This window comes from Podarcis vaucheri, assembly GCF_965113315.1.
Source record: "Podarcis vaucheri genome assembly, chromosome: 9".
Lineage (NCBI taxonomy): Eukaryota > Metazoa > Chordata > Lepidosauria > Squamata > Lacertidae > Podarcis > Podarcis vaucheri.
The window spans coordinates 40,854,243-40,878,301 of NC_138767.1; the positions used below are offsets into that span (position 1 = coordinate 40,854,243).

Consider the following 24,059-nt stretch of genomic DNA (forward strand, 5'->3'; position numbering starts at 1 on the left):
TTCCATTAATATCTGAAACATCAAGAGCAGCATTCTGCTACAGAATAAGGTTCTTGCATACCAATCCTAAAATTAGTAGCAGCAAAACTCCAAGCAAATATGATGCAATGAAACAGGTTGTGATGCTGAACTGCTGCAGTAGCTGTGGGCCCTTTACTAATCACTTCTTCGCTAATAAAATTTTCTACAGCTCAGTATGGTATATTTTTCTCTGGTCCTTCATTACACAATATCTATTCATCTTCTAACCACATAACAGCTACAATTCCACAATGGTATTTCCACTTCTCTATTAAGTTTCATTCCTTACACATTTCACAGCAGAGAGCATGCGAGAACTGAGCTTCTGACCAGCTCTGTTTCTTCTTATCCTTTCTTTCTTATAACCCATCTTGCATGAAGGGAAAAGGTAACACATTCACAGCTTAACTTACATTATTTAATATCTATGGGGAAAGGAGAATCAGATATAGAAAATAATTTTTCACCTAAACTACCAGGGTCAAGCTCAGCCACGGACACTACTGCATTACTATAAAATAATGAATATATAAAAGAATTAGGATGTGTAACGTTTACTTCAGCTATCCCTATATGTTTAGGAATAAATATACAAATCCTAGTTGCATGATCAGTTAAACATTTTACTTGGCCAGGAAGAATACTAAATACCTTAAATTTCACTATTTTCATTTTTATATTAGGTGATAGTCAACTCTTACTTACTCAGGGTGCCTAAGTCCATTTATTTCAAGAGATTTACTTTGAGCAAAACTTTGTAGAATACCCAAGGGCTTGCAACCTTGTAAACATCAGAAAAGATTCTAGAAAAAAACTCCAAGTATTCTTGTACCAAAACACAATAGCAGATTATTATGGCAAAAACTTTTTGTAGATTCCTGTTCCCCAGATGCAGCAAGTGTTATCCTGTATTGATATTCATTACTTTTATATATCAGAGAGAGTTCAAGGCAATCTACAAACACCTTGCCATTTTATCTCCATTTTATCTTCAGAACAATGTGGGGTAGGTTAGGCTGTAAGAGAGAGGCTGGGCCAAGCTTATCAGTGAGCTTCAGAGCTGAGATAGGACTTGAACCTGGTCTCCCCAATCCTAGTCTAACCACTGCATCACACAAGTGCAGCCCTCTTCAGGACTCCTGAAACCTATATATGAAATGCTGCAAGCACAACCACTTCCCTCTTTGGTGGATCATGCACTTCTCCCCACGATCCAGACCCCCATGCAACCAGAGGCCCAATTGTGGGAAGGACTGTGAACAGATTTATTCTAACATGGTTACAATCCCCTTACAGACTTTTCTGCTCAACACAGGAAGGTCAGAGTGAAGGACAAGGAGCAGTCCTACACTCCCTTTAGTGTTCAGTAAAACCAGTGTGTGTGATGGGGGGTGGAGAGAGAGGGAGGGAGAGAGAGAGAGAGAGAGAGAGAGAGAGAGAGAGAGAGAATGACTGAATATATGCAAACACTAGGAGCCAAATAACTAGAAATACAAGGGGTTAGTGGTGACAATTCTATGTAAAACTTAAAATGTCTACAAGGTAAGCATTGTGGCCATTCACAGCAGCAATGGTTGCAGCTAGCACAATAATCCAACATAGTTTCAGTGGGTCGAGCAGGATCATGGGTTCAAGCTCCACCTGAGCAAGGCAAAAGATTCCTGCATTGCAGAGGGTTGGGCTATATGCCCTTCGTGGTCCCTTCGTTGTCCAGGGCTTTGTAAAGTAATGTAAACTTTTTCACCAATGCCAAGAGAATAGTATCGTACACTACTAATAAGCACAATTATCACTGATGCTTTAGCGTAAGCAGCAGTAATTCCTACAGGCGTAGAATATTCAGTACCATAGGGTAGGAGAAAATGACTACATCTTTACACAAACAAAGAAGACTAAAGTGCTACTCCCTTTCTGCTGATGGTACTTTGATTATGTAAGTGGGATCAGACGACCCGATGACAACTGGGAATACCACTTGGTCAAAACACACAGCAGTGAAGCTCAAGAGAGCACTTTGCATTTCAGACTCCCTTAATATTACACTGTGGGTTGCCAGTGGAAGGAGAAAAAGTCACAAATACTCAATTTCTAAGCTTTGCCCTGAAAATCCGTAGCGGTCTGAACCAATTACAAATATTCCATGCTTTAGGAAAACAGGCCAATTCCCCTATTTACACAAACAATTTGTACTTGAATGCAGATGACTCCCTTTTAACTTAAAAAAACCAACAGAAAATATTTTCTTCCCCTGAAAGATATTGTATAAATTTGTTCCATACCGAAACATGTAGTCTAGTTTAGCTGTTTCCCTGCCCGCCCGCCCCATTTAATGATAAGCCCACTACAGTAATTTCCCCGCTTAAGGGGAAAAGAACAAGTCCGTTCTAGAAGGGAACATGCTTGCACACTGGAGTGGTACAACAGGGAACTGCTCAGTTTCTCAATAATTCATTGAAAAGGTTACCAGATGTGCATGGCTGCACCTAGGGAGGGAGCAACTGCGTCACTCATCACGAGAACTGGAATTGTCACAGACACGATCTGGTAAGGGATGCATATTCCATGCAGTATTCATTATAGTAACGGATGTGGTAGTACAGAGTAGGACTGTATTTCCCAAGCAACATCACTGCTGTTTGCAGGAAAACGCTCCTGTCGATTCATCAGAGTAACAGGCACTCAGAGTTATGCTAGGTCCACACCATTATGGGCCAACACCATCACTTTTAATTGGGGCTGGAAGCTATTGGGAAGCAGCTTGCAGATACTTGAGTGAACAAGCTCCTACTTCCCCCATTTTCATCAGGTGTTGTGGAGACATGCTTTATTTATTTATTTTTATTTCCACGGCGGCCCCATGGTGGACTACATTGCTGAAATTAACCGGGGAAGTTACCTCAGAATAAATTGAGAGACCTGCACTCTGGTAAACAAAACAGTTGGTGGATAAAGTAGAACGAAGCTGGCAGAAAAGCACTTCTGGCGAAAGCTGCTGCACAAGATTATAAACAGTGGATCCAGGATTATTCCCAACTGCAAATTCCCAAATCTGCTAGGGTTGTGGAAGCACTATAAACGAACAGTCATTCAACTTTATAACAACTTTATTTCCATTCTGTCTTGATTCACACTTGATCTCATTCTGAAGCACCTACACTGCATTGAGCTCTTGGAGAAATTGCAGGACAACAATTCGCAAGTCAGTAGGGAGGCAAGCAATTTCGGGAACTTATATTCAGGTGGTATGAATAAATCAAAAAAGCTCGTCCCATATGGTTGAGAGGCCAGACGCCGGGTTTATAGTTGCAAATGTAGAAAAGGCTTTTCAGCATACGTCACATATAATGTCTAAATTGGGGGGGGGGGCTCCATGTTTTAAAACTCTAGTAATGAGTTTCCTTAACTTTGATGAATGCTTTGCTAACTCCAATGAAAGATCACAAAGAATGCCTGGAGGAAGACTGCTGAGATTATGTGAAGGCGCCAAATTGTGAGCATATCTTTCTAAATAAGGTCAAGCTTCCTACCACCTTGGCCCCGCAACACACACATTGTTGAGGAAAGTAGTATTATAGCACTCAAAGCCTACTGCAGTGATGGAGAGCTTCACAGATTCAACTTCCACCAACTGAAGAGTACTAAATGATTTTGTAGGAGCCGTGCTCCAAAGTGCATGTTTGGAAGTGTATGCTTCCAAACTAACTAGTTTTCCATTATGTCCAAACTGTGGAGAGCTCTAAGAATCACGATTCAATCCTTTCCTCTTTGAACTAACCACTGGACCTCTCCAGTGTTAGGTTATAATGGGAAACTATGATTACTTTAAAAGAGGAAGCAAGGATGGAGAGGGGAAGGGGACAAGTCTGAGGCTCATTCTTACAACACTAAACCACAGCTTTTGTGCTCTATCTAAAACAGCCCACGTGGGGAGGTAATCTAACTATCGTATTTGTGAAGCATTTACTCTGGTGTTCAAAACACCTTGGGAATAAAGTAAAATTTGTAACACACCTCCCTCCCCTGCAATTGTAACTTATAAAACTCGACATAATGAATCAATAATTGAAAAAAGACACGGAAGGGTACAGCATACATTTCTGGGAAAGACAGTTTTCTCTAAATATATTTCTTCCCACAATTGCTTTTAAATGGGAACTGGATCATCTTTCTACACAGTTGCACCACAAAATCTGCATCTGTGTGCTGAAAATACAAACCAATAATGAATTGCAAGACTAAGCACCAAGTATATGATAATGTCTATTACTACACAGTGTACAAATTAAAGTTCTTGGTTGCATGGGCATTTTAATATATGCTATTATAATGCCTTGGAAGTATTCCATAAAATATGGTGCCCAGCTCTTCTCAACTCTATATTGAAGTTGTGAACATCTACCAGCAACGTACAGTGGTACCTCGGGTTAAGTACTTAATTCGTTCCGGAAGTCCGTTCTTAACCTGAAACTGTTCTTAACCTGAAGTACCACTTTAGCTAATGGGGCCTCCCACTGCTGCTGCGCCGCCAGAGCACGATTTCTGTTCTCATCCTGAAGCAAAGTTCTTAACCCAAGGTACTATTCCTGGGTTAGCGGATTCTGTAACCTGAAGCGTATGTAACCTGAAGCGTATGTAACCCAAGGTACCACTGTACCTAGCTGAGATATGTCTAATTATAGTATTTCCTTTTGTACTCAGAAAATACATGCAGACAAGAATGGAGACAATTCTCTTCACTGCCATACACCCATCGTCTGTCTTGAATTATTGCCATGACAACTTTCTTCTGTCTGCAAAAATTAAGACGCAACCTACCCTGAAGTTCTGTATCTTGTCCAACCAATTGGAGACATCACCAAATCTGTACACATCAGAAAGGAATTTCTAGAATGCTGGAGGTCACATTAAGTTCTTTCAAGTTTCCCTAACCCATTGTCATTCAGTGTGTCTGCTATATAATTTTGCATGGACAGAGGCTACAATTGGAGTTATCAAGCAAGCAAATTTGTTCAAACCAAATGAAAGGCATTTCTATAGCATGAGTCCCTAAGGTTCAAAGCCAATTTTCTTTTCTTTTTTTCCATGTGGACAGGATTGCCTATTATTGGGGATATTTCAGTCCACCATGCGTGTACAAATTAATGACATTCTGCTTTGCATTTGAAAGAAACTGAGATTTAAAACTAGTCTACTGCTTTCTTCTTACAATAAGTTAATGAAATGGAAGGATAACAACAAGATTAACAAAGGGTAATGACTTGGAATGACTGAAGAAAAGTATCTGCCCCGTCACTTTTCTGCTTCTGTAATAAAGACACTTCGGTAACAATGTATTCTTTTCTCTAAATGAAAGCAAACATCAACTAAATAAAGGTTAGCTTCCCATAAACAAGAACACTACATATTATTTAACCAACTTATCAATACCTTTGTTTAGTTGTCTGATGAAAGCTACAGAACTCATGTCTTATTGATTGTGGGACAAAAAGTAATTCAAATTATTTGAAAACCCATGTTCTTTTTTCCCTCAGTGACACAATACAGCAAATTACAGATCACAACATATTTTGGTTGCTTCCTGGTTTACAGTTCTATTTTTGCACAACCAGAAATATGTGGCCCAACAAATCTACAAAGCCTTTGTATGAGCTAAATTTTACTTATGCACATATTTTTGGACTGAATGGCCCAATGCATAATGACACTACAGAGAAATATTCACTGCTTCAGAAGCCTGGGAGTCTCTTTAGTGGTTTAACATGATACAAACAGTTCCTCTGATGGCATAAATAAGATTTTGCTTTCTGGTGCTCAAATCCCCACTCGGCCATGAAGATTGCTGGGGGATCATGGGAAAGTCACCGTCTTCAGCCTCACCTACCTTGCAGGGCTGTTGTGAGAATAAATAGAGCAGGGAAGAGATCCATGTACGTCATCTTGAGTTTCTTTGAGGAAAGGTGGGATATAAATGTAACAGTAATGATAATACTATAATAATAGGAGCTTCTCACTCTCAACTCAAGGGCTGAAATCAAATGAATACTTCCCTTGACCTTTTTTTGCTTTGTCTTGTAGCTTTCAACTGTTGATGTGAGACACACACATGCATGCACATGTAGGTTCCTAAAAACATTGTTTCAGATGGACTACAGAAGGTATTCCTGCCAACCTAGCAGTTCGAAAGCACGTCAAAGTGCAAGTAGATAAATAGGTACCGCTCTGCTGGGAAGGTAAACGGCGTTTCCGTGCGCTGCTCTGGTTCGCCAGAAGTGGCTTAGTCATGCTGGCCACATGACCCGGAAGCTGTACGCCGGCTCCCTCAGCCAATAAAGTAAGATGAGCGCCACAACCCCAGAGTCAGCCACGACTGGACCTAATGGTCAGGGGTCCCTTTACCTTACCTTTACAGGAGGTATACCTTTGCTGCCACCACCAAGTGCTCAAACAGAAGATGAGAAGACCAGGTTGTACTCTGCAGAGGACCTGAACTCATACCTTCCCCTAGCAGTTGCTATTCCTTCAAAAAGTAGGCTGGACTGTTTTTTGGGGGGGGTGGGGGGTGAGGGTAGCGGTGGGAGCAGAGACAATTTGTGGAACATGACCTTTGATATTTCATCCCCCCAATTCAGCTTGAACATGTGCTAGAAAGCAGACAAAAATGGATAGTAACCTCAATGTTTGTAATGGCAAAGGCTTAGACATGAATACAGTTGACTCAAAACTTACTCACATTTAACTTGCACATTTAACTTGTGCAACCCTTAGTCAATAAATACTTTCTAAAAATGAATTCAAGCAAGGCATCTGAAAATAGTTTGCACCTAAGAACTTTATGTTTCTCACTGCTGCCCTTAAAGTGACACTAAAAAGCAGGAGGATTTCACTTGTGTTTTCAATTAACCATGGCTATCATTAAGTCTGAACCCAAAAAACTCTAAAATTGTGCTCAACCTTAAGTCAGAATCATAAACCAGCAATGCTGTAGATCAATTATTCTTCAGTGTTTCTGAGGGTATGAGGGATGAATAGTTTTTTTAAAAAAGTTTTGATACAACTTTTGCTACTAGGTGAAGTTGCTTTGGTTGCAGCTTTTATTTATTAATAGTTGTATTTATTGTGTTTTGATGTTTTCTTCTATTGTTTTGTACATGGCCTATATGTTTTGTGAGCAACAATAAATAATAATAATAAATAATAATAATAATAAATAATAACCTTAGACCTTCCAAATGTTTTTGGAATCCCAACAACTATCACCAATAGCCAGCAGGCCAATGATCAATGGTCATGGATATGGGAGTTATAGTTCACAACGTCTGGAGCACCACAGATTCCCCAACCCGGTCATAAAGCAAGGTTTTGAAGCAGAATTGTTTCCCTATACCAATGTTAAGATTAACCACAGTTTGTCACAGGTTTCTAAATAATGATAAACTGCAGTTACTTAAAACAAAATTAAGAACTTCCGATTTTCTCCTTGATGATGCACTGGAAGATGAGAGGACGGGGAGCTTTTTCACCAAATCTTTACCATAGCTTACATGGTTATATGTGAAAGAGGCCACAGCTGCAAGGATGCATAAAAAAGCTTGCCAAATCACCTGCAGCTTTGGTAAATGAGGCTATTGCATCTTGTGCTACAAATCAGATGCAATACTATGATTGTGGTGACAAGAATGAAGTGCTTTTAGAATGGTATATATCTGCATGAACCATAGCCAGCCAAATTCTACCTTTGCCCTGCTTTATTAATGCAAAAGACCAGCTAACAATGTATTTAAAGACAACAAGATTATAAGGGATTCACCTAACTCGTGTAACGCTTCCTGTTGAAAATATGAGAAAGTTGAGGAGAACTAAATGTAGTGCTTAGTCATTGCTTGCATCTTTTAACCTTCCATCTTCTACAAATGTATCACTTATAAGTCAAATACGATCAGTACAATGATTAATGTTATTAATCTAAATAATCATTTCATTTATATCAGTCTGGAATGTTTTTTGTGGGGGGATGTTTCTAAAGGATGTCTGCTGACTGCAATTAGGCAATGTGAGATACCTGAATGACTATGACAAATACAGACAGAGAGCCTTAGGAAGTCAGATAAAACTGTAATAAAACTGTTATAAGTAATCTGAATGTGTGGGTAAAGAATGGTATTGAGAAAGATAATGCAAATAATATTTGTGGGAAGAAATGACATAGCTATCAATAGCATTGTTTCCACCTATTTGGTATCATTTATGAAAGTGGCTTGTGTAAATCAGAGGAGCGGAATGTGTGGTCCTCAACTGCCATCAGCCCCAGTTAGCATGGCCAATACTCAGGAACGACAGAAATTAAAGGGCCAAAGGTTCCCTGACCCGTCATAAATAAACCTAAGTTAAAATCCAACTTCAGCCTGAAACACTGACCCTAAATGTACATACCAATGTATGAGTGAGACTTTTGGCCTAATATGATCTACTCTGACAAAAAAATGATTCTCTAGTCTTGCTATGTGAAATCCCTTGGATGGAAATGCTTGGGAATAAAGCACAGCCCTTTTACATGCAAGGCATATACATTTCCATTGACCTGTGGGCTCCTTCCCAAATTTACCACTATCGCTTACCTATTAAAATATTTATACCTTGCCTCTCAATGGTATGATAAAAATTAATTGATGTTGAAAGAGTAAAACCATTAAATGGAAAAAGTATAATAGAGGCAGGAGGAATAACAGTTATGTAAACAAGCCATTTGTCACTTTCATGTGCTGGGTTAATTAATATTCTAAAAAGGGCTTCCAAAAGCTGAATACCTCTCAAGCTCTGAATTCATAGGGCTGACCTTAAGACTTTCTCAGAATGATTTTTAATGCAGTCTGTTATCAGCAAAACCCGTTGAAAACACATGCCCCATCTGCCAGTACCCCACTTGCAAAAGAACTTCTTATACTTGCAGACAGTGCAGCTTCTGCCTGCTTCCCTCTCTCTTCTAAATACCAGCTGTATGATAATGAGCGCAAACAGCTGAAAAATACTGCACAGTAACAAAGCTGGTACGAAATGGGCAGAACAACGCTCCCACTCAAAGAAGCAGTTGCAGCATGAACTTTGCAGATTAGCCATTGAACAGAGGTGGGGGAGGTTTGGAAAAAAGAAAAGAAGGGCCTGTACAGATAGCGAGAGAATGGAGAGAAAGGAAAGGGGGGGGGGGAGACTCAAGAAGGGGCACAAGAATCTAATGAAAAGCCTAAATTCTAAAGTACTTTTGTTAAACTGCATGAACCAATTCTTCACATTTTCTACAGCTTTTTCCTGATGCACTAATGATATGCCAAGTGCCATTCTGATCATTTGCAAGTTCAGTGTGTTTCCAAAAAGACACCAACTTGTTAATGAAAGTTTGCTATTCATTAACAAACCACTCCATCAGCTACAGGGGGCTATGAGAAGGGAAACACATATGAATTAGCACACATTATTTCTCTTATTTAAAAGTTTGCCACTTCATTGAGGGCTGAACAGCAATTACAATCTTCTAATGTTAACTTTTTAAAATAGTTTAAAGAGCCCTTCGTATAGTAAAAGCTTTGCTAAAACAGCTGTATGCTTCCAAACTGTGATCCCGCTGTAATGACTTTTCAAAACCATGCATGATTGCAGGTAACTTGGTTGGTCAACTAGAAATCCAAAAAGTTTGTTACACAGTAGCTACAATTTAGTGCCAAGTAAACCAAATCCTACATTGTGTGTAATTTATATGCCACACTAGCTTAAGTTGAATATTTATACCATTTTTCTCTTAGTCATGGGGTGGCAAACTATGTAAGTCACTGAATCCTTCCCCCGCTATCCACAGGGTAACCATAACCGTCATGCTCTACTTGTTAATTTTTGAGAGGCCAGTGTTAGAAACAGAATACTGGATTAGATGCAAATTGGACTGATCCAACAAGACAATTGTTTTCCATGTCTGCATGTTGCAATCCCAGAAATCTGAGAATGAACTAAATAGCTTCTGAAGGGCATACGGTTTATAAAAAATATATTCCCGTTATTACATCATTTAGCTATGCATTCGCTAGTGAAGCATACATCAGACAAGGTATTAGTAAAATTTTTAAATTAGTAAAATTTCAAAATGTTAGCTATTTTAACCTATTTCTATACTGCTTTTCTAGGCAAAGCCCATCCAAAGCAGGTTATGAAACTCTAAATTACAATGATAAAATCGTCTGTATTAGAAAACCGGAGATATTTTCCCATCTCAAATATGTCCAACTAAATTATACTCCCAATAGTGTCTCTAGTGCTCCCGAGTTCATCTGATCCCTGCCAAATTCAAACCACACCGCAAAGGAACAATCGGGAACACACTTTTGCCACACCCAGTTCTGTCTTTGGCCCACAGAAGGTTGGTCACATTCCAATCTCACCTTTGGACTGAAACTAGTTTTCTATCCTTGCAGTAGATCAGTGAAAGCAATGTATGGGTTTCCTCCATGAGTCGTGTTGGTTATAATCCACAAAATTTCTTCTTAAAGTGTAGTTTCCTTAATGAACTCTGTCGGACATTTCATTCTAGGGATCATTTCCAAGGCATATAGTGCTGTATTCCATAGTCCGTACTTCTTTACTTATTATTTTCCATTACACTCTAAATATAGGAATGTAGCATATATAAATATGCAACCCAATTCAGCATGGTAACTCTAACAAACTACAATCTCAAATTCTCAAAGGCTGCTTAGCATCTGTGAGTTTGTACTTTATAAAACAAAAATAATTTTTAACTATTCACTGCCAAAGAGAAACAAAACTAGATATAATATTTTTCCATGGAGGAAATATTAAAAAGAAGTGGAGACAATTGTGAAACAAATATGATTCATATTAATTAATGCCATGTCATTTTTGTCCATTAATTTTTTACAGTACTTTAGAAATGTATTTGGGTGTGATCAATACATCATAGACATCTCTATACTATCACTTTCGCAAAGCATAATGAAGACCTAATCCTGTACCTCCTTATTCACAATGATACTTGGAAATGAGGTGTTAAATTAGAGTCATGTAAGATTTATCTGGAGTTTTATGCTGAATGTTAATTACGTATGAGTACTGTTTATTGCCACTCTTAATTTTGAAAATCTTTGAATTGTACAGCATATTAGCCTCTGTTGTATTGGCATATTTCCCCTCCATCACCAAACCAAGTTACATCAAGTAGAATACAGAGGTTGAAAGTAAAAATTCAATTTTAAGTCACCTATAGAGACTGTTGTTGGGCAGTCAACATATAAATAATACAGAGATATATACTTATGTCACACCAACAGAAAATTGCTCTAACACAATCAAAGAAAATCAAATATTGACAACAGCGTACATATGGTTTTGCAGTACTTAATTTACTTCAATCATTAGAACAGGCACAATTCTGGCAATATCTGCAGATTAGGGAACTTTAAAAATAGTACTACAGTGCCCCTACATGTTCACTGATAGAAGAGCAGCTCAACATATAACTTGCCACAGTCAAGTGAAAAGCACGTAATCAGCTAAAACATTAGCACATGCTATTATAGTGTGTTTATGTAAACAGAAAATCAGAAATATTCACATTTGGAAGTATGTTCTGCATGGTAGATGCAGATTTAGACAGATTTCCAGCTGTCTAACAGCTGAAGGGCTTGGCAGTACCTGAAAGATACCCCCTCCCCTGTAAACACTCCATTTACCCTAAACTCCTTGCAGTAAAGAGTACACAAATATAACATGTAACTTGGGCACACACAGGTTATAGGATATAAACTGACTCTCACACATGACTGTTAAGTCTAGTAGTACTTCAATATCACTGAATGTTTACAAACACTTTAATTGATATGGGGCAAGTTTAACTCTGTGCCACTTTTGTGCAAACTCCTTCTCGGTAACAGTCATGTGAGACCATAGCAGTTTTGATGATAAATTGAGATCAACAGAATAAATGGAATTATGTTTTTCTTTTGAAAAGATGCTAAAGAACATGAAAAGATGAAAATAGTGTCATGGTGGATTCAGAGTTGTAAGCATTGTTGTCAGAGGCATACCTAGGCTCCCCTGCACCCTTGGCAAGGGGATGTAGGACCCCCCTCCAAAACCCCCAACATGGTTCAATAATGACAAACTTAGGAATTAACAGCGCAATCCTATACATGTCTACGCAAAAGTAAACTCCACTGAGTTCAATGGGGCTTACTCCCAGGAAAGTGGGTACACAGGACTGCAGCCTAAATCTGGCAGGAACTTCTGGCAATACCTCGCTTGCCTTTTCATTACTTCCGACAAGGCGCCAGCAGAAAGGCACTTATTTGGAGGCTGTACCTGATTGCACACTGTACTCAGAAGTAAGCCCTGCTCAAGTCAATGGCCCTTGCTCTCTGGGGTAAACATGCACGTCCTGGAAACTGGTCAATGTAGGAAAGAAACCAGGGGAAAGCAACTTGCCTGTGCTAAATTAAACATCTCAGCTGATGTTTCTCCGTCACCACATCAGCCCTGGACAGAGAGTCAAGCAGGTGTGTCCTCACGGGGAGCCCCACTACAGACTGACTGGAGAGGGAACTCTATAGAAATTCCTCTGCTGAAGCACCTAGAGGGAAGTGATTTTTGCACCCTCTGGCCTGCGCTGTCGGCAAAGGCTAATGCGGTCAATCCCAAGGTACACCTCTGATTGTTTCAGAAAAATGTGGTGAGAAAAAAATGGGGGTTAAGGTAATCAATAATTATGTTGATTCAGGATAAAGCAATCAATAATCTATGACAAACGACTCTGTCTATTTAAGTAATAAAACTGATGTAAGATTTGCAATTCCATCCCTTGATCCAGGTCCGATCTATATAAAATGTATTTTTTTAATTTTTAAAAAAATTCTTTCTCTCACTCTCACTCTCTCTGCTTGCTGCCTACCAACACTTCTTCAGATGTTCTCCCTCAGCTGAAAGTCCCACACCCCTGTGTTAATATGAGATGGAGCTCAGAAATGCTATTTCACAAAGTAGATGAGCTGCAGGAAGTTAAATCTTCAGTTGGCATAGAAAGTGAGTTGGGTGCTTTCTCAATGCAGGTATGATGTGAGGGCTGTACTGCCTTATAAACAAACTTCTGGGGGTGACATGTCAGTAGTGAGCATGGCCAGAGACAAAAGTAAGTGGAGCAACAGAAGCATCTCTTGCCTTTTTTTACAGGCTACATTTCAGTCAGTCAGTGGTTTCCTACACACATAAAATCAGAGGCATTACCGCATTTCAAGGACACTTCCTGTCAGGCAAAAGCACTTGAAGAGGGTGTGGAGCAAGGGCATTGAGGCGTGGGGCCCAGGGAGAGCCACAGGCTCAAAAGAGAAGCCTGAAAAACCATGTCTGTCCCCCACACCTGAGGTTTCCCACTCCCACCTTAAATGAAGAATTACACGTCAATAAATCAAATGATTCATTCCAGTTACAATCTTGAATCTCTGCTTTTTAATTACAGGTTCTGTTTTATGCTGTTTCACTGGATTGCTAACTAGCAGATTTGAATCCTTATTAGAGGACCCAACTAACTTTGCTGCATTGGGTACTTGTAATGGTGTGTCAAATAAGAGATGGTTATATTGAGTGAGGTTAGTGGGTTACATTCAAAGCAGCACTAATGTGAACTGGACTGAATCTTCTTGAATTGCAGAGCCCCTCTAGATGTTAAGCATATTCTTCCCTCCATTTCCTAAATTCTTTGGCCATTTTCTCAAGCATAAATCTCTACTGTCCTTTCCTTTAGGTTCCTTTGCCTCCTTGCCAGAGAGCTTCCCTGTATCAAGGGCAGGGGTCCTTAGATTTTTGACTAGCCTTGGTATCCCGACAAAATTGACGCTGGTCATCAATCTTACCAAAGAGGTAAGTTCTTGTCTCTGTCATCATGTGGGCATTTGAGATATGATTGACACCCCAGAAGCATAGCACAACTTCATGTGGAGAAGATATTCTACCTTCTGAAGCTCAGGAACTCCATCTTTGGGAGGTGGTATAGGCTCAGCTCTGTGCTTGCCAGAGAAGAGAAGGCAATTCACTATGGCAACTGTGCGGAACAAATTTGTGGACGCAGGATCCTGAGATCTTTTCCCACTGCTCAGCAGGATTCTGTACAATTTGTAAAGTCAACAAAATGACAACTTTCCTGTCTCTGTAAACTGTAAATTCCATGAGAAACTGGAAATTATATGCCACCACACCAGCTTGGTCAGTCAGTCAATGTCAGAGGTTTCACACAACATGGATTTTCTGGGATCATTGTAAAGAAAAATAAGCAGACTATATTGGCTTCACAGCACTTTACAAAAATAAACTATTAACAATATCTATATTGCTTGCATTATACATAATAAAGACAGGAAAGTGATATTTAACTCCATCACATTATTTTAATTGCACCTACAAACAATAAAGCAGGAAGTAGTCAATGCAACAACATTTTCTGTTGCAACTAATCTTCAAATGTAATAATTTCACACATTTATGTGCTTTTAATGCTAATATCTATACATTTTATTTTGCCTTTTATCATCTTTATTCAGTACTTTTTTGTCTTTTGCAAATCATGGTCTGATTTAATTTCTGGTATAAGGAAAGATAGAGTTGCAATGTGTTAACAGCAAATTTACAGGTCTAAGTAAATAAAACCAGTAAGATTATCACAATTTGGAATAAATCCCCTGCTTCCATGAAAATGTAGCTTGACAGTAATTGGTACCAGTTTAAATATAGATGAAGAGAAATCACAGCAACGATAAAAGCTTTGCACCAACTTAAACATAATAAGCAACTAATAACTGTCTGAAGTACAATCTGACAAATACAAATTGAATTTAACAGCAGACAAGATCTAGTAAAACTGTTGCACTGGTGCCAGAGTTAAATTTCTCCACTAAACCAGTAAATTTAGGTTGGGTGAGAATTTTCTTTTCTTTAGGAATGATTTAATTACGCTGGTAGAGAATCAAAGGATTCCAAAAATACTCTCAAATTTCCAATGTAAATGTTCCTGCAAAGAAAATTATTTATCATGTTTGTGAAAAAGTGTCAACAATGTAGCATGGCAGATTTAAGGTTTGCAGACAAGGGGGGGGAGCAGTGGATTGATACAATTTTAAAAATGCACATAAGGTATCCTAGACTACATCTGTTACTGTTATATATTGCATGCTAGAGGGCTTAGGCGAAACAGCTGTCTGCACTAGCAGTATCACATGTTATCTGTGCCCAATAATCATAAAAGAAATGAACTCAAGTTTTCACTGCACCCTATAAATGGCCATTTTTGCACTCCACTTCCTGACTTCCTATTGCAAAATGAATGAAAACCAAGCTCTTTGCAGGTGCAAACAAACTCATTTTGCTTTCCCCCCTTTTCCTTCACTATTAGAAGTAACAGTGTTTCACATTGCTGTTTGCAAGAAGAAGCTGAAAGCCTGGCTCAATTACCATCCCAGAAGCTGGCTATTAATCACAGGCTCATAGAATTGAGGAGCTGGAAGCAGCCACCGGGGGTCATCAAGTCCAACTGTCTGCAATGCAAGAATCACAACTAAAGAATCCCTGGTGGCCGTCCAACCTCGGTTTAAAAACCTCTAGTGAAGGAGAGTCCACCACCTTCCGAAGGAAGTCCGTTCCACTGTCAAACAGCTCTGACTTTCAGAAAGGTCTTCCTAATATTTAGTCAGAATCTTCTTTCTTGTAATTTGAATCCACTGGTTGCCCTCATCTCAAGATTCCTCCCTTGTTTAGTATACTTCATAAAACTGAATGTTAGGTGCTTGGGTGCAATTCTGAAAATTCAAAGTGTATACATAGCAAACATTCCAAACGCGCAGCTCATTAAGAAGGCAGAATGTTTGCAGAAGACATACATAGATTAAATTGGGCCAGCAAAATATCAATATCTGAAACGAAATCAATTGCTAGTAGGGTTCTGTTTATAGTCATAGACTAACAGGAAGACCACCTCACTCCTGAGAGCAGTATCTTGGGATTGGCGGAGCCTCTCTAAGTGTGCTGCTGAAGAAAATGTGCTATGAGAAAAATGTGAATGGAATGCAGCAGTACTAAAGCAAATAGTCAAGACTGCCCGCATTCTTGTCAGCTGTTGGTGTTATCACGAGAAGAAAACATACGGTGGTGCTATTAATAGAAAGTTGCCTTTGGGGAATGTCTACCATTTGTAGTCTCAGAACAATTAGAAGTACAAGTTCATTTTATCAGTGATGAAACATCAACTATGTAGGTCAGAACCAACATTTAATAGAATGGTTATATTTGAGGGCATTCATAAATACAGTGGTACCTTGGGTTAAGTACTTAATTTGTTCCAGAGGTCTGTTCTTAACCTGAAACTGTTCTTAACCTGAAGCACCACTTTAGCTAATGGAGCCTCCCGCTGCTGCCACGCCGCCAGAGCACGATTCCTGTTCTCATCCTGAAGCAAAGTTCTTAACCCGAGGAACTATTTCTGGGTTAGCGGAGTCTGTAACCTGAAGCGTATGTAACCTGAGGTACCACTGTATTATCATGTCGCTCCTATGATTCGTCATGAAACACAGAAAAGAAGCCTGGTTCATATTCAAAACTAGGAGTTGCCTCATTTGTGGTGATTTGCAATTACTGGTAAATATTTCTCAGGCAGACAAACAGCCATGTTAAATAAGGCAGGGCTACTTTTTCCTCTGTACCATGTAAGCTTTCTCACTGCCTTAAAGGTCCTCCACAAACCGAACTGCTGGGATAAGTATGTCTTGAAGACATTTAGAGGAAACAAGTGCTGAACTATTTATCTCAGGAGCAGAGCAATAAGAGATCATTGCTGGGCTTCAGAGACATAGGTTGTGCATATCTGGGGTAGGGATGAGGGATAAATTGGTTCAGTTTGCATTTTCATGTGAACCCACCTAATTTGCACTTCATAAACAAATACACAAACTGGAATGCAGCTTATCCTTCAAAATCTGAACTGCTTCAAATTTGGTGATGCAGTTCTCTAATTAAAGAGCACACACCCAAAACATCTCTCTGGGGAAATATGTACAAAATGTGGTAAGGGAAAATGTCTGCATATATTATGTTGATAGTAGGCATCACTGTATACAACACAAATATTATGAGCAATATGCATGGAATTATGCATGTGAATTTTGGTACAGTTTTTTGAAACTGCAAATGGACAGGCACATGGAACAAGCTTTAAAATGAGAAAAATACAGCATGGACCTATTTGCCCATCCCTACTTAGCTGCAACCCTAGCTTAGGTATTTCTGCTGAAGTTATACTGTTTTGAATGAACGAAATTATTTCATTTTATAATTGCATGATATATTGTTGTAACCCGCCCTGAGACCCTTATTGTGAAGGGCGGGTAACAAATCTGATAAATAAATAAAAGTTGGTATTATAATGAAGACAAGACGTTTCCTCCTGCTCATGGTTCCAGCCAGCCAGCCCATTATTCCCATTGTCTTCCCTCACCTTGGTTTTCTGTTCTTCCAAAGGTCAATAAACATTCCATGCACACCAAACATGCTCAGTCTTCACTGGTTGTTTTATAGGTTTCTCCCTTTAGGTTTCCCCCCTCCAAATAAAATGTACTTCTCTAAACCTTAAGGCTCCTTGAAGTCCAACGATACTTGCCCTCTAAGTGCATAAATAATGCTATTTTGGCTACACGGGCATCTATAATCACAAAATGTGGTTGCTATTAATACCTATGTATGCCGGACAAAACCACACACACACTACAAAAAAGAGCACCATTCCACATTGTGTGTTTCTTATATCTGAGACTATCCAACACCCTGAAAAGTGTCAGTCAATGGACATAGTTAGAGAACTAACTCCATGCATTTAGCTGGGCTTCAAAGAGAAAAAAAATCAAAATCAAAGTAACTTTTAGAGCTCAAAGAAGTTCCCCAAACTGTAGAGCAATGAATGAAGTGAAGAAAGAAACTGCTGCTGTTCAAATTGGGGGTGGAGGGTGGGGATTATACTTTATTTAACAGGTCGCAAGCCCTTGTATATGTTTAAATGTGCTCTTGGGATCATGGCTGGGATCACGGTACAAATAAAATGGAAATGTAACCAAACACCTTTCTTAAATTCTAGATAGGTAAATATTAACACAAAAGACACCCAGATGGTGCAGATCAGGTAGTTGGGTTGCTCAAGGCTAAAATCATAGAATTTTTAAAAGAAAACTAAAGGAGAATTTCAGTGCAGTGCTCAAAACATTTTAATTGCATGTCAGTGATCAAAGTCTGGCACAACACCTCCGAGATTTACCTGCAATATAGCATTAGTAGGGTATTTCTATATCACAATATACTTTTCACGCCAATCCCTCTAGTCTCACTATTTTCATGACATGGGATTTGAAAATAGCAATGAAAAAAATCTCTCAGATTTAAACTGACTACAATTTAAATTCTATTTGTATTGTCATACACATTTTAGTATGTGTTCACAGAAGTGAACGAAGAAATGCAGTTTTCATTTTGGGGAATATTCCAGTCATGTTTAAGATTTAATAGTGAAGAGCTGAGAAAAGTTATGTGGTGTTTTGTGCGGAGTATGTGGTATATAACTTAAGGTAGAGCAGTGATGTGAGAAATGATCTCTTCTGCTGAAATGGATTACAACCCATTGAAACAAATACTAGCTGCAAATTCCCAAATAAATACTGAATAAGCACATATAACCTTCATCATGTGCTTAAAATGAAGGGCATCAGTTTAGACAAATAAAAATTAAGTTGCCAGCAATCAGAGGTGGCTAAAGCTTTCAAATTCCACTAAACCATGTTCAAATGAGTGCATACTTTGATGGAGAGATCATAAACTACAGTCAGGTATGTCATTGTAGAAGCTCAAAAGGTAGCATGAACCATGAATGGAACGGGTGAAATGAGCACACCTAAACTGATGCCCATGCCATGCCCAAGAAAAAAATACGTGCCAAATAATTATTATTAAATAATAGTGGATGTTACTGGAAACTTTAAAGTAGAAAGAAAATAATTTTATAGTATGCACTATGTAATTTACAGTTTACATTAGTCATCAATATTTAATGAGATTAATACCATTCTTATTTACCAGTGTGATACATGTATAATTGCATGGGTTTCTTTATAAATGTTTTGTAGCACGAAACTTCTATTTCATTTAATTGAGAATATAAAACAGCACATCTGTGGATGCTTTAATTTTAAGAGATACATTTTTAAGTTGATACACTATTAATTCTTCACAATATTATTTTTGTAAGAAGATCTAGCATTTTTCATACAAAGAAACCAGTAACTAGCACTGAGTCCTACTTTGCATCTTCATAAAGTAATAGAATAATCAGATGGCTAACTGTTGTGTTCTGTGACCATTTATAGTAATGTGCTCAACACAAGCTGAATATAACTAGTGCTAGAGATGCATAAGACATGAACTGTCAGATCTCATAACAAAAGTATTTTTACTTGCAAGGATTACTGTAAACATTTGACTGCTACCTAATAATTGAATTCAAACAAGGAGAAAGTTGGCATCAGTCAACTGAAGGTTTAAGTAATTAGGAGAAATTCAAAGTGTCATTCATTTCTAGAACTTAAATTTGCTTCCATGTTCTTTACCAGCTGGTTTTTACCAAAGAGAAATTTAGATTTTGCTATAGAAAATAAATCTGAAATTTTCAGAAAGCTTGCTCGGCATTACCAAATGTTATTTTAAAGTAAACTGTAGCACACACATGGGCAAGCAGCTCAAACCACTAGCCACTCCAACCTAAAGTGGAAGTAGACATCTCATTCTGACCCTTATTACGACGCTGAACAAGATATGCCACTCAAGACAGACATAAAGAAAAAAATTATAATTAAGTTGACCACTTTTGAATTTTACTTGTAATAAAGTGTTTAAAATCACAAGTAAATTTAAATGAAAAGCTACTGGCTCCATTGCAGGAGTCCCATTTGCAGAGGGGCCAGTGTTGTTCTGCTATACACAAATTATCCAAGTACACTTAATTTTCCCAACAGCATTATTTAATACAAAAGTTTAAAGCTTGTATTATCTATGAAACATTTCATGTAAGGAGTTACAAAGAAAATATTCGCACAGCAGTGCTGAATAACTTATCCTACAAAGACACCATAATTAATTTTTACAATTTGATGTTTTAATTTATTCTTCAACAGAATTGGAGAACAATCTTTGGAAACGACATGGGCCAAACATACTGTTAAAGCATGCACATATACATGATTTTTCTAATTTCAAATTATGTAGGTTCCACAAGAAAATCGCAAAGGAAAATAACGTATGGGTCCTTCATGGACCGAAACTGCCACACCAGAGCTATGGTACTTAAAGATACAGTATACAACAGCAGGCCTTCACATACAAGGGGACAAAAATAATAGCACTTACCCGTCTACGACAGAAAGGAAGACCTTGCGCAATGATGCTGATGCTAAATATCTTCATCACAGTTTGGTGGGGCAATGGCGTTTTTGTACTTGGAAGATCAACAGGAACCAGGCCATGATTTACGGGTGATTTTCCTGGTTTTGACATTGTACAGTTTTCACATGGTCCAGAATTGTTTGTAACAAAAGGGCATTACTAAGAAGCTCAACAAAATTGGTATCTGGTGTAACTGAGGGTTTTAAAGCAAAGGATTCTGCTTCCCAAGGCCTGTTTTCCTTTGTCTCAATCTTCTCAATCTCTCCTACCAAGTGTCTTGACCTGTCTGCTGCTTAGTGAAGTGCAAGCTATCCTAGTATAGAGCGGAATTATAAACGACTATGCCGACAGACTGTCCCTGCCAATCAAAGAGCTATTGGCCCACCCATGCAGTATCACTAACACATACTATCAAAATAGGTGACATTTAAAAAAAATTCAATTGCTTAGAACTAAAATAGCAAAGCTTCAAACTAGAATCAAATGTATAAGTTATGGTTTTGACTGAATTTTTGTTAAGTGGGAGACGAAGCCCTAATACCTTCAGATCAAACAACCTGAAACAAAATACAACATAACATTTTCTAATTATGTAAGAAGAAATTAAACCTCTTCATGTTTGGGATTATATATAATAATGCAGTACCGTATTAATATGAAGCGTCTTGCCTATGTTCAGAATGACCAAGATACGGTCAGGACTATGTCAACTTTGACCCAATCTCTTGCTTACAGAACAATGACAGCAGCCACAATGTGAATCGATTTAGTGGATTTGCCAACCCCAGAGTCACTATGAGGGCCAACTCCTTTTTTATTAATTTGCTCATTGTTGTTCTTTGATGAATATCGGTTTTTCTTATTTTTGTCTGAGATGCTCCCCATGAGTTGATGAGTGTAAGGTGTAACTAGTGGCTGTGTCTGACTGGAAGGAGAGGGCTTTATCTCCTCAGAAGAAAAGGTGTCTGCATTTCTCCAGGTGAGAGATAGGCAAAAAGGAGTAGCTTTTCCATGTTGTATTTTGATGCCTTGTATATGATGTGCTTCTGTAGTTCTCAGTTGTTTTACCTATGTACGTAGTTTAGAGCTATTTACTGTTGCCTAATCATGCTGCGCTGTGGGTTAAACCACAGAGCCTAGGACTTGCCGATCAGAAGGTCGGAGGTTCGAATCCCCGCGACAGCGTGAGCTCCCGTTGCTCATTCCTTGCTTCTGCCAACCTAGCTGTTCGAAAGCACGTCAAAGTGCAAGTAGATAAATAGGTACCACTCCAGCGGGAAGGTAAATGGCATTTCCGTGCGCTGCTCTGGTTCGCCAGAAGCGGCTTAGTCATGCTGGCAACATGACCCGGAAGCTGTACACCGGTTCCCTCGGCCAATAAAGCGAGATAAGCGCTGCAACCCCAGAGTCGGTCACGACTGGACCTAATGGTCAGGGGTCCCCTTTACCCTTTTTTAATCATACTGCTTAAAATGTGGAATACGTTTTGAATGTGTATTTCATATATTCATTCTTTTTTGTAAAAGCACAGATCTCTCTTGAAACAGGAAGCAGTATGTAAAACAATTAACTAAATAAATAAACTGTTCGTGGTATTTACCTAGATTAGGAGGACAAGCTATATAGCACAAGATAGTCAGCATTTTTTTTTCAGGCTATGATGCTAATAGCCATGATTGCTAACCTCATAGAAACAAACAAACAGAAGAGTTGCAGTCATTTGGGGTGGGAAAGGATAAACAAGTAGGGACACTGCAAATCACAGGAACTAAGAAAACAGGAAGTCGTGGACAAAGTTTGGGGAGATGCAGGAATAAATGCCAGGGAAAGTATCAGAGGAATGAAGACTGGTGGTCCATTTTCCAGTATCCTATACATTTTGGGCCTGAGCTGGGCTGCCAGCATCATGCTGTTCTCCTTTAAAGGAAGCATAGAAGAAATATTCTCAGAGCCTAGGAACAATAAGGATCCTTGTGTGAATTTCCAATGGTGCAGAGGGCAATCTTAGTTATGATTACTAATAAAGTTGGATCATCGTTCACTCAGATTTTTAAAAAGGATATTGAGTTTAAAGGATATTGAGTACAAAGCAACAGCTATTCCCAGTCATGATGTGTTACCCATACATTACATTACTCAAAATGTATGTAGAGTGTATAAAAACAAGAAGTGGTGATGGACTGAGAACTGTTACTGAAATTGCTGGACCATTATTGAAATTGGAATTAACTTGCGGATAGTTGCTGAAATTTTAATTCAGTTATTACGAAAATGGAATTTTCACTGAGCATGTAGTAAAAAGTTGTTTACAATGAAGAGCAGTATTACTGAACATATCACTTGCAAGCTGGAGACAGTGAAACTTAACAGAACTCTTATCTTGTGAGCATCTGCCCTCAAATGGATAAGAGTGATCACTACAACATTTAGCATTATTTATACTGCTTCTTATGAGATACTTACTATAATACACAAAGCAATCTGGAAGTTAGTTGTTTTTCATAAGTAAGATTTTTTAAAAAGTTTACCATTAAATATTAACTTAAATCAGGGTGGCAAATTGTTCTTTTAAATGTGATTTGCAACCCACTGCACTCCCTAATTAATAAACACTTCAGATTTTGCAAAACCTGACTGCTTTACTGTTCCTGACAGACATGGTGGCCTAAGGGCTACACTACACATATTTACGTAGAGACCAGAGTGCAGAAGTACATTAAGTGTAACAATAACACACCCCACATGAAGTAATTGTTGGTAAGAGATAAGTGAGTAGATTTAAAACAGGTATTCCACAGGATGAGAATAATAATACATCACAAAGCTGTGTGTCCCAGTTTTCACTGGAGATTTCATGATATTGGTCTGCTTATTATAACTCACCTGCTTCCCTGGATGACCTCAGGAAGGGTTGTGCTACTGTTATATTTCATAAGGCATAGAAATGAAGAATGATAGGGAAAGGGAAAGGCTCCAAAATCATCTAAGCAGTAACATGCACAACTTTGTTAACTGTACAAAGCGCAAATTTCATATGCAGAGAACAGAGTACAGTGGTACCTCTGTTTTCGGACCTCTCCCATTGCCAGATGTTTCGGTTTTTGAACGCCAAAAAACTGGAAGTAAATGCTTCCATTTCCGAATGCGCCTTGGAAGCTGAATGGCTTCCGTTGCGTGTATCTGTTGTTTTTCACAATTTTCTCTATTGAACTGGCAGGTCGCCCTTTGCGCCTCAGTTTTCAAACGTTTTGGAAGTCGAGCAGTCTTCTGGAACAGATTACATTAGAAAACCAAGGTTCCACTGTATATGTTTTAAAAAATGCATTAGCTAGACATTTGTTGAGTATGTTTTGAACAGGGAAGTATTGTTGTTTTAAATCCTAACTTCTGCTTCACTTGCCCTACCTGCTTTCAAATTAACATTTCACGAACATTTGTTTTCCTCCTCCATTAAATATTTCAGAAAGTATTTCAAATATGTAACACAAACCCCACTGATCGTCTTGCATTCTGCAAACATTCTA

The 24,059-nt window shown here is 38.6% G+C and overlaps 1 protein-coding gene across 4 annotated transcripts in view; it reads right to left on the reverse strand.

Moving 5' to 3' along the window:
• The window catches only part of FBXW7 (F-box and WD repeat domain containing 7), a 121,239-nt gene that overhangs the window by 42,300 nt on the left and 54,880 nt on the right, over positions 1-24,059 (reverse strand). Inside the window, exon 1 of one of the 4 annotated variants that reach the window (XM_082237647.1) lies at positions 20,500-20,821. The exons of the other annotated variants lie outside the window; for them this stretch is intronic. Within the exon in view, the coding sequence (XP_082093773.1) occupies positions 20,500-20,646 (147 nt within the window). The 5' untranslated portion in view covers positions 20,647-20,821. Of the gene's footprint in view, positions 1-20,499; positions 20,822-24,059 lie in introns of those variants that run through there. 4 annotated transcript variants of the gene reach the window in all.